The sequence below is a fragment of the Amblyomma mixtum genome, chromosome 5, assembly GCF_055824585.1.
Source record: "Amblyomma mixtum isolate Tamu chromosome 5, ASM5582458v1, whole genome shotgun sequence".
NCBI classification, from domain to species: Eukaryota; Metazoa; Arthropoda; class Arachnida; order Ixodida; family Ixodidae; genus Amblyomma; species Amblyomma mixtum.
In genome coordinates, this window is record NC_143016.1 from 171,023,240 (window position 1) to 171,035,037 (window position 11,798).

At 50.6% G+C, this 11,798-nt stretch overlaps 1 protein-coding gene across 1 annotated transcript; it reads right to left on the reverse strand.

Annotated features, from left to right (window-relative positions):
* Nucleotides 1–2,822: 2,822 nt before the first annotated feature.
* LOC149344679 (uncharacterized) lies at nt 2,823–4,181 on the reverse strand. Its single transcript, XM_089547279.1, has one exon. The coding sequence runs from the start codon at nt 4,179–4,181 to the stop codon at nt 2,823–2,825; it is 1,359 nt and encodes a 452-aa protein (XP_089403405.1).
* Nucleotides 4,182–11,798: the final 7,617 nt, after the last annotated feature.

Below are 11,798 nucleotides of genomic sequence, written 5' to 3' on the forward strand. Positions count from 1 at the left end.
TCTTGACCTTGCCTTTACTGTCCTTTCGGCGGCAGCACTGCTTGTCTATCACCTTGTGGTGATAGCTCACATTTCGGAGCTGGCTGTTACTTTCGTTCCGATTGCAGCTTTCTTTATTGTGCTTTCCTTTCATTTTCTCCTGAGGAAGCACATGCTGCTTTCGTCGCCTAGGTTCCTGTTCTCTGACAACGTCGCTCTGATTGTCAACTGATTCATATGTGCTACCTAGATCAGGCCTGTCTTTGGCGCCTTTACTAGCCTCCTCCAAACTGCGTTCTTCCTTGTCAGGGTCACTGAGTGCGCATTCGTCCTCATCTTTCTCGGACGGGCTGACGTCTACCGCCCCTATGTCGTCTGGAACGTTCTGTTCTCCACTGTCGTCCAGCACCTTAGTTTCTTCAGGCGCAGACGAACCAGTGTTTTCTGTCGACATTACTGCTGACACGCAGCTCTCGTCATGCTCCTGACGCGTTTCAGCCAATTTCGGTTGAGGGTCGGCTGTGCACTCAGTCGCGGTGTTCCCGCTACTGCAGCTGCTTTCTGGAATGTCGCAAAGCTCAGAGCAGTGCGAAAGCACGGGACTCGTTTTGCATTCCTCGCCAGAGACACGAACGCACAACTCAGCGTCCGCAAACTCTCCATGCGCCTGCTTCCGTTGATCGTAAGTTTCGGGTTTCTGCATCTCTGCCGAACGCGCTGCACAACACGGTGTGCCGTCCTCATCTACTTCGCTTGCGTCGGCGCAAGCGTTTTCACTAATGTCCAGACGGACGTCCTCTCTGCCCTGTTCGGCAACTTCTCCTGCTTTCGACACGCTAGGAGATTCGCTTTCCGGTAACTACGCCACAATTTCAATGGGCGAGACCTCTGTAAATGCATCGTCCGATGCTGTGACTACCTTATCCGATCGTATAGAGGCTTTCTCAGTTGGCGAATGCGGGGCAGTTCCCACTGTTACAGCAGCAGTTACATCTGCCACGTACGGACTACGTTCCTCTGTGCCGCACTGGCAGTGCTGCTCCACAGCGACGCACTCTACCTCTGTGTCCCGATCTTCCGAACCTTCCGCATTTTCGAGCCATTCTAAAATGTCGGCTTTAAACTGGTAGGGAAAATCGTAAAACGATGGGGTGCTATACTCTCGCAGGTAACTTTGGCGAAGGTCCAGCGGTGACACGTTATATCTTGTCAGTAAAAAGCTTTTCAGCTCATCGTAGTCCGCCAAGCCGCCATCCAACAGGCGCTTGACAACGTCATACGCTTCGCTGGAAAGCAGGGCTACCAGCTTCTGTGCCCAACCATTCCGCTCAACGCGCTTTCTCTCGCAGACGCGCTCGAAATCTGCCAGATATTTCGCCATATCCTCGGCGATCACGAAGGGCCGTGGCCTGTCTCTCGGCTGCCGACTGTTCGTCTCATGCAGAGCGGACAATGTTCTATATCTATCATATTCGATCTCATGCGCTTCAAGCTCAAGGCCCCTCAGTTTCCTAGCACGCCGTTTTATCTCCTCTTCGCGATCACGGCGTTCAGTGATCTCTTCCCAGGCCTCATTGGCTTCCTCAGCCGTTACATTCTCCTTCCGCATGATCTCAAGAATCGCATGCTTTCGTTTTGCGGGGCCCAAATCAATGCCCAACTCTTCACAAATTTCGATGAGTTCCTTCACTTTGAAGTTCTCCATCGCTCACAATAGCCTCTTGTAGTTTGCCCTTTTCTTAGAATTCCCTTGCCGTTCACTACTATAACGCTACTAGTATGACACGCGCAAGTAATTCTTTCCAAAACGCCTCGTTTACTCCCTCTGCACCAGCTTTCGTTTCAAAGCGCTCCGACTTGGCTCGAAACTGCAAAGCTCTCTCCAGTGCAACACACACACAGCCCTACTCTAGACTACAATCACGTGTGCTAGAGCAGTCTGGCGAATCGAGGGGAAAACATCAGGCACTCACCGCGCCGAGGTAGCTGACGCCGGTCGATCCCGCAGCTGCCATCCACTGTTGGGTCTTTGGCATCCCACCGTTGTCACCACTGTTGGGACTGGTGGTCCGAGCCAGGAAACGGTCGAGGCGACGGTGAGTCAAATGAACTTTATGTACAGTATGTACAAGGGCTTTTACATGATACAAGGGCCAAGAGCACCACGGGCTAGCACAAAGACGAAGAGCGGCCCCGGCGGCGAGCGTAGCTCCGGCGTGATGGCTCTTCTGCTGCCCGTCTGCTGCTCGGGTTCAGCGCGGCTCCGCTTTTAAAGCCGCTGGAAACGGTTACGGCAGCCAGCCGTTCAAATCCTCCAATCACTGGCCACCGTTCAAATTAGACCAATGGTCGAGAGCCGGCGAGCGTCTGAAGAGTTCGCACCGACGGAGAGGAGGAGAGGAGGAAGGGTCCGTGTCGGCGCCGCGGTGTCGGGATGAGTCACGCTGCATGTCGCGACTTGTCCGAGAAAGTCTGGGCCTGCTTTGAGCGTCGGCGAGCGCGCAGCGCTTGTTTAGACAGGCCCGCCAGCGAAATGTGGGCGCCGGCACGACAATGGCCACTGGCGGTGCGGATCACGAGTTCACACCAAGGCGTCAGAACCTTACGGAGAGTCGTGGCGAGCTGACTGCTCATCACGGAAAAATCAGCGCCGGTATCGACGAGTGCGTTCACTTGATAACTGTCGGCGGTAACTAAAATTTCAGCTGAAACTAATCGCTCGCAGCACGTCGGTGAGGTCGTCGGATCGGGTGGTCGCTGCCCGGGTCGTCGCGTCGAATCGTCGGGTGGAGGCTGTTGACTCTATGCAGTGGCGGCGGCCCTACCCCCGGAGGACGCCGTCTTCAGTTTTCCCGGCGAGGGGACGTGCGTCTGAACTGACCAGAGGTGGGGGGCCGATTGGGCGAAGTAAAGCGCCTCGGGGACGGCGATCGCGATTGGCGCTGCTGCGAGGTCGTCGGGGGCAGCACGTGAGCGGCGAGGTACTCATCTATGTCCTGCGGTCTTTCACCATAGTGCGGTCGAGGCGCGTCCGGCGGAAATCCTCTCAAACCCATACACCTGTACGGGCAATGCCGCATAATATGGCCAGGCTCCCCGCAGTGGTAGCAGAGCGGGCGATCGTTGTACGTGCGCCACACGTGCGCTTTGCTGATAGGAGGGCGCAGATCCTGCTGCTGCTCGACGGGGCGCAGGTAACGGTGGGGTGGTCGAGTTCCGGCAACGGGGCGAAACGCTTGCGGCACGGGGGCAGGTCGGCGCAGGGCATCGCTGTACGACATGACGTGCGGCTCTGGTAGTGGTGCTGGTGGTGACTGCACCGCTCGCTGGATTTCGTCACGGATGACGTCCGCCGTTGAAGGTATACCTGCCGACGGAGCATCCAAGCGGAGGTGTCGCAGTTCTTCGCGGACAGTGCTCCGTACAACCTCTCGCAGCGCCTCGTCCCCTGGGCCTGGCAAGGACGTGAAGTAGTGAGTGGCCGCTACATTCGCCTGACGGCCGTATTGGGCACTCCGTTCCTGCAGCGAGCGTTCCATGCAGGTAGCTTCCTTGGCGAAGGCGGCAACGGTTAGCAGAGGGTCGCGCATGAGGCCAGCGAACAGCTGCTCCTTCACCCCACGCATAAGGTGCCGTACCTTTGTAGCTTCGGGCATGGCAGGGTCGGCCCGATTGAAGAGGCGTGTCATGTCCTCTATAAACATGGCCACGCTCTCGTTGCACTGCTGTGACCTAGAGCGAAGGGCGATCTCAGCATTTTCCTTCCGTTGGCTCGAGCTGAATGTAGCGAGCAACTCGCGGCGAAAAGCTGCCCAGTTAGAGAAGGACGCCTCGTGTTTCTCGAACCACGTTTTCGCCGAGTCGAGCAGTGCAAAATACACATTCAACAGTTTCCGCTCGTCGTCCCACTGATTGAATGCGTCCACACGGTTAAAACTGGCCAACCAATACTCTACATCTTCGAACCGGTCGCCGTGGAAGGATGGTGGCGACCGAGGTGCGAGTAGGACGAACGGCGTAGCACTGCCGGAGCACTGACCTGGCTGGCTGCTGCCAGTGGTGGATGTCATAGCGCGCACAGGCCTGGTCAGTGGCTCGAACTCGGGTTGCAGGCCTCGCAGGCGACGGCTCGCTTTGTGGAAGGGTGTGGTGTCCGCGCGTTGGGGAGAAGCGTCACGGCTGTCGTCGGGGTCAGCGTACATGGGACGGTACCCAGCACGGCTCCACCAAATGTCACCAGGAATTGGGAAGCACAGCCGTATTCTCAGACGAGGCTCCGAACCGCCAAACACAAGCTAGACGAAGACGACGCTCCGCCACGCGCGGGGAGCCAAGTTTCGGCCACCAGGTGGCGCCTGCAGAGTGTCAGCAGTGTGGCAATATAATTGTCTCTAAATATAGGCCCTGTGCCCCACTAATTGACCGTGCCCTACACGATGGTTACCTGCAAAATTAGCCCGGGGCCATTGCCAAATTTAGGGCGGGTCACTGCCAAAATTTCAACTTGACCGATTTGGACCAAAATCGATGTCGAACTATAACTGATGGTACCCAATACGATGGTGATCTGCAAAATTAGCGAGCAATTACCAAAATTCGGCCTGGGCCGTAACCCAAATCGGCCGAGGTCCAATGTCAAACCGTGATTGACCGTGCCCCACACGATGATGAAGTTGACATTTTCACCTAAACTCCCAGTCGAATCAAGTAAAGCCAAGTTAAGCGAGTGCTTTCGAACATCTAAGCACGTTTAACCAAGTTAAAGACTAGATATTCTTTATTTTTTCCATGTGATCACGTAAGTAAAGACTCTCATCGGCAGAAATTGCTGTGTGAGTGAGTCAAAGCTCTTTGCTGTGCCGGCACTCCCTCAACTCACTTGCTTGGCTACTTCCTACCGTAAGCCATGATATTCTCGCGACTCACACCGTGATTTTTATCAGTTCGAACTTGGGCACCCCAAAGTCGATGATAAAATACACGGCGTACTAGAAATAGATGCAAAGCATACATGCATGCTCTAGTAGGGCGCACCGGCAACAACGTACTGCCATGAGGTAGTTTCAGAGAAAAATGTGGACATCTTTAATTTCACATATGAGCAAAGAGTTACCAAACATAAGAAAATAAAATAAAGTACGGTTCATCACGTGGCTTTCAAGAATACACCACAGAAGAATGAACAGAACAGTTTTCAACAGGCGTTATGCAAAATAGCAATACAGGCACTTGTGTCTGATTTTTTGGTCGCAGTCTTGTGCTATTTGTCCAAGTTGAACGAATCAGCCAGCAGTCTCCTAGGATTTTAAGGATGCGTGACAAGGTAGAGACGAACACTGCGTAAGTCTGTTAGATGTCAGCAGCACTTGTTTAACGGAATGCTATGTTGTAGGCACTACTCTTCATATTCTAGAAGCGGGTTGCGTCACCGGCATCTTCAATCACGGCCCTCGTACTTCCCGGAAGAAATGCACACAATGCGTCGCACAGCTCAGCATTTGCCCTAAGGGCCTCCCAGCGCTCTTGAACTGCAGACCACAGGTTGTCTGCCGACAAGCCGTTCAGGTTCCGGGAGAACAATGCTGTTTTGATATTGCCCCACAGGTTCTCAATAGTGCTCAGGCCCGGGGATTGTGGTGGCCACTCCAGCACGGGGCTTCCTCGCTGCTGTAGGAAAGAGGAAGCCAGCCTCGAAGTGTGGATGGGACAGCGGTCTTTCTGGAAGACGAAATCTTGTTGCGGAAGCGCTTCACCGACAAGAAAAGGCAATGCGACAACATCAGGGATGGAGCAGTAGCTGTCAGCCGTTAATCGGCCGTGTATCCTAACGAGGCGCCCGAGGCCATCTTTTGAGATTGCCCCCCCCCCCCCCCCAGGCAGTCACCGAGCTGCGCCTGCTCGCGGCCACTCTCCGGATGTATCGAGGCGTGTACCCGTGGAAAAAATGAAGAAGTACGTTTTATTTCCTTCTGCCAGCCTTGGTGACATTATGAATAAGCACTTGAATACGAACACTCATTTCACATTTCCATTCCCTCATAAGTGTCATGGTTTGTTAAAGGGACGTGGGGACCAAATGAAGCGGGCCTTTATGAAGCGAATTGGGTTCCCATCAAAAGGACATAACAGAAAGTAGGTTTTTTTAATTGATTGTAAAACATTTTATTCGCCGGGAAGAGCTTGGCAAGAGGTCGCGTTAAGTGGTCGAGAGTACATAGCCCTCGACGACTTTGTCAGCCCACTCCACCGCCAAAACTTGCGTTCTGGGGTCAGAGCTAGCCAGCACGGTCTCCCACCGCTCGAGAGAAGGAGCTGTAAGTAGATCACCCGGAGGTGGCTCTATTTTGCAGTCCCACAGGATGTGATCGTAGGTAGCACGGTGGCCACAGTGTTTGCAGTTTGGGTTGTAAAGATCTGGATAAATGTGCGCGAGGAGTGATGGGGTGCGTATCGATCTCGTCTGTAGACGACGCCACGTAACCTCTTGTTCTTTAGTAAGTCTTTTGTCTGGAGGGGGGAAAATTCTCCTCTCTAGTTTAAAATGATTGGTGAGATCATGATATGTGATCATGGAGTCCTTCGTGAAATTCAGGGAGCCAGACTCATCCACTGCCCGGTCGACGAAACCTCGGGCTTTATTGTGGGCTGCCTCGTTCCCCGGATTCCCCGAATGGGCTGGGACCCATATCAATTCGGAATAATTTGGTGAGAATTTGGTTGCGTTAAGGATTCTAAGGGAGGTGTTTGTAATTCGCCCTTTAGCGAAATTATTGATACCCATTTTGGAATCGCTGAAGATGATGCTCCCTTGGGTATGCGCTAGGGCGAGGGCTATAGCCGCCTCTTCTGCCGTTTCAGAGGATTTCGTTTTGATTGTCGCCGAGACGATGTGGTCACCATTCTCGTTCACAACCACAATTGCAAAGGCATTGGTATTTTTGTATTCTGCCGCATCTACATAAAGTGTTCCAGCGCACTGTCTGTATTTGTTATGTAAGGCTTTGGCTCTTGCTTGTCTTCTACCCTCATGGTGTAAGGGGTGCATGTTTTTGGGGAGTGGTTTGATTAGTAGGGCCGTCCTATAGTCACGGGGTAAATCTACTTTAGCATCGTTATTCGTAGGTTGAAAGTTAATTCCGAGCCTGGTAAGAATACTCCTGCCAGTTCTGGAATTGGCTAATCGCGCTGTTTGAGCCATTAAATGGGCTTCTTTCAGTTCATTGTAGGTGTTATGTATTCCTAACCTCATAAGCCTTTCAGTTGAGGCATTTAGTGGGAGTCCTAACGCAGCCTTATAGGCCTGCCGTATCATACTATCCAATTTGTCCTTTTCTGCTTTCGAAAATTTGAGATAAGGGGTGGCATAGAGTATCCTGCTTAGCGCAAAGGCCTGCACTAGTCGGCATAAATCTCTTTCCCTCACCCCTTGTCTGCGGTTAGCTATGCGGCGGATTAATCGCGCCGTCGCTTCTACCGTGCGTTTTAGCTTAGTGAGTGTGTCAGTATTCTTTCCATTTGTTTGTAAATACAACCCCAGTATCCTCATGGTCTGTACCTCTTTGACAGATCGTCCATTAACATAGACGTTTATTTGCGGGGGGGATGTCGTGGTACGCCTACCTCTTTGTTTACGACGGATCACGAAGAGTTCAGATTTTTGCTCAGAACAAGTGAGGCCGGATTCCCATGCGCATGCCTCAATGATGTCCACTGCTGCTTGGAGTGTGTCTTCTATGTAGCCTTCGCATCCTTTGGTTACCCAAAGTGTGATGTCATCTGCATAGAACGTGTGATGTAGGTCTGGTATTTGTGCCAGTTTGGGGGGAATTTTGATGAGGGAGAGGTTAAAAAGGAAAGGGGACAGGACGGAGCCCTGTGGCGTTCCTTTACTTCCTAGTGTGATTGGGGCAGACTCTATTGTTCCGACCGTTATCACTGCTGTTCTGTTAGTGAGGAAGGATCGGATGTAGTTGTACGTCCTTTCTCCGGGGTTGATTTCTGACAAGTTTGTCAAAATGGCTTTGTGGGTGACGTTGTCGAAAGCTTTAACAAGGTCTAAACCCAATATTGCTTTCGTTCCTGTTCCCTCGTCAGCTTCAATTATGTCCTTGTTAAGCTGCAAGAGTATGTCCTGGGTAGATAGTTGGGCCCTGAATCCTAACATTGTTTCAGGTAGGAGGTTCATGTCCTCCGCATAGTTTTGGAGCCTATTGAGGATGACATGCTCCATGAGTTTGCCTAGGCATGATGTTAATGAAATTGGGCGTAGATTCTCAGTGCTGAGTTTCTTACCCGCTTTAGGAATAAAAGTGATTTTCGCGTGTTTCCACTCTGGTGGTATGTTGCCTGCATGCCAGTATTTGTTCATAAGGTCTGTAACCGCCGCGATCGACGTTGCGTCTAAGTTCCTGAGAGTCTTATTTGTTACTTTGTCTGGTCCTGCCGCAGATGTTGTCCGCAGTTTTCCAATTGCGTACCAGACCTCTGCGTCTGTGATGTCTGCGTCTAAATTTGGATTAGGAGTCCCCCGGTAGTCTGGTTGAGTGGTACCATCATCCGTGCTTAGATGGTTTTTTTAAACTTCAAAAGACCTAGCACCGAAATATTGACGCCAGCATACGTACAGAAGAACGTGTCAAGCGAGAGAAGAAAGAAGTGCTCTTGGAGCAAATGCTTCAGGACTACGCCGCTGCTGATGCCCCGCCGGTCTTCTTTCCCGATCATCTACGCACCTGCTGGTCTTCTCTGCGATACGCGCGAACCGCCACCAACGTGACAATATTGTCGTCGCCACAACCGTCCAACTTCGCAATTACGCTACGCGCCATCGACATAGATTTTCGTGCGTGCATCTCGGATGCTATACACTACACACGCATCCTCTGGAAAGCAACGGTAATGCAATCCTTTTCCCTGTTTATGTGAGGAGTTCCAATGGAGTTGCGGGAAACTTTTAGTGAACTTTCCCGGATGTACTACATATGGTTTTAGGTGACACCTACCCAGAAAGATGCACTGGAATAGATTTTTTTACTAAAAACGAAAAGCTATAGCGTTGCTCTGTGTATCCGTTTAGCTGAAACAAAAAGTTATCGTTCTCTGTATCACTCACACCATCTACTAACAAAAGAAAGGAATATTTTGTATTATTTGCGCTGCTAACTTATAATTGTCGAAGAATATTGAATTGATCTAGGGCAAAGAATCCATGAAATTTTGTTATGACTATTATTGAAGCACCAAGAGATGCTAAGTGTGTACTTAGCATCAGCAATCCATACACGTCAGCAATCCATACAATACTTTAATATGTTTGCTTTATATGACACCCCTATAAATTAACATGTTAACATTATTGAAAGTGTTCAGAAAAAGACCGTTAGTTTCAATATGTCAACCGCGGTAGCCGTGATCTTGCTCAAACTTCCACGTTTCAATTGTTACAGCTAAATACTGCACAGTTACAGGACCATCGATCCACTCCAGAATACAAGGTGTTACAATAAACTTAAAAAAAAAACAAAAAGCCGCCGCGGTGGCTCAGTGGTTAAGGTGCTCGGCTGCTGACCCGAAAGACGCGGGTTCGATCCCGGCCGCGGCGGTTGAATTTCTTTGGAGGAGAAATTCTGGAGGCCCGTGTAGTGCGCGATGTCAGTGCACGTTAAAGGACCCCAGGTGGTCGAAATTTCCGGAGGCCTTCATTACGGCGTCTCTTATAGCCTGAGTCGCTTCAGGACGTTAAACCCCAATAAACCAATAAACCAAACTATATATATACGATTAATTTTTATGTTTGCGACCGCTGCTACATACCGCGTGTTGATGGGGCGCCAAACTCGTGTTCTTAGATCCCATCGTGTAGCGAACGTTGACTCCTCTGTGAAGACCACACGCTTCCAATCAACCACAGACCAGTCAGCGTGCTCTCGAGCGAACGGGAGCCGCTTCGCCTTGTTCTCCACACGCAGGAGTACCTTCCTAGCATCCGTTCTACTTTTCAGCCCTGCCTCACAGAGGCGTCGCTTCACTCTTGTTGCCGAAACTTTGTGAAGTGCTAGCTCAGCCTTCACTTCCCGTACAGAAGAGATTGGTTGGTTAGTTGGTTGGCCCCAAATAAAATGGCACATACCCGCTACGCGAGAGTGGCTTTGGCTGCCACAATTTGCCCTGTCTTCTTCTTCGGTAGTTACTCGGCGACGGGGCTGCCGAGGGGCATCTTCAATGCGTTCTTCGTCCCTGTATGCCTGAATAATTCGGTTGACGGTTGGAAGAGGATTGTCATAGCAGAAATAGCCCGCTGAGAATATTCTCTGAAAGATAACTCTACTATACGCCTTCGTTCTTCCTCCGGCACTCGAGGCATTATTGACCAGTTGCGGGCCAAGAAAGGAATGAAGTACTGTCGAACATATGCAGCCCTGGTATCGTGTAGCGGTATCGTGTAGAGAAGGTTCAAACCGCAGCTAAACGCAGATGATGAAGCGCATACAGTCCTGATAGCAAGTATGACAGCACGACTAATACCATTCACTTAGAAGCCTTCGAAACAACAAATGAGTGAGGAAAAAATGCATCCAACTCGAGACCGCAGAATGAAGAGACTGCGCCTGAAACCAAGTCAGCTATGCTGCCAATATTGGAAAGGAAGACGGCGGTCTCGGAATCTCGCTTGACAGTTAACCCGAGAGACCCATGAAGCACCGCCGATACATATGCCTTTTTGCGTTCAGCGATAAAAAGAGAAATAACCTTTATTGGGCGCCTGGTTTAGATGTCGAATCAGATTGTCGTGGTTATGCGGCTGATAACAAACACCTCCAGATATTCCAATCATGAATGACTGAAGAGAGACAGTTCCACTCCGGTGGGCACCAGAAGGCGAGCTGACTGAATTCAATTCTAAAGCCCCTCAAACTTCGAATAGTAGCGACGACTCCTCTCGCTTCCTCTGCTTCCTCTTCTCGTTGTGATGGAAAAAAAAAGGTGAATCATGCATAAAAAAGGCGTCCAAGCAAACCTGTGCAAAAAACAAACAAGCGGAGGGATGACTGCGCGGTGGTATTCTTCAAAGGTTGGCAGAACTTTCAGTCTATGGAGACGTTTTATTCGATTCGGACTCAAATTAGCTGTGACTTCATAACTGCCCCCAGTGTTCCATTTCATACTCATTGGGATGTTACATCGTGTTAGAAAGCCGCCGCGGTGTCTCAGTGGTTATGGTGCTCAACTGCTGTCTTGATAAAGGCGAAATGCTAGATAGTTGTGTGCTGTCGAAATTTCGCAGCCCTCCACTACAACGTCTCACTCGGTCTGAGTCGTTTTGGGGCATTAAGCCCCATAAACCAAACCATAATGCGTGTTAAAGATTTAACCGCGGCTCCTATTCTTTGTTGCACTGGTTACCCGGTACGAAAAGAACAGAAAACCCGATAGAACGTTTTTTGATCTCTTTGCATGAAGAATACGAAAAAAACAGGCTGCCTAATGAGGAGCAGGTTCGGTGATGTATACGCCAGGCAAAGTTATTTCTCCACGATGGCAGCGCAGCTGCTAAAATCCGAATAGTTTCAAACATTTTCTTTGAAATAGGTCACCAGCTCACAACATTTTTTGTTCAGATCACTAACCAATTGTAAATATCATATATTTCAAGGTGGAATATCAGGCCCCGCCGACCATCCAATTTTCGGCGCCAAACTTCGTCCCCGTCAGCTCACAACTGGGCGCACATCATTTGAAAATTCAGATGGCCACTTTGACGATCTAATGTGTCAGGAGGCAAAGAACCTTTTTGAGCGCTGTTGCTGCTCCTGCTGCGG

Excerpts from the sequence above, each read along its gene's own strand:
- LOC149344679 (XM_089547279.1), bottom strand. The coding sequence starts at position 4,181 with ATGTACGCTGACCCCGACGACAGCCGTGACGCTTCTCCCCAACGCGCG.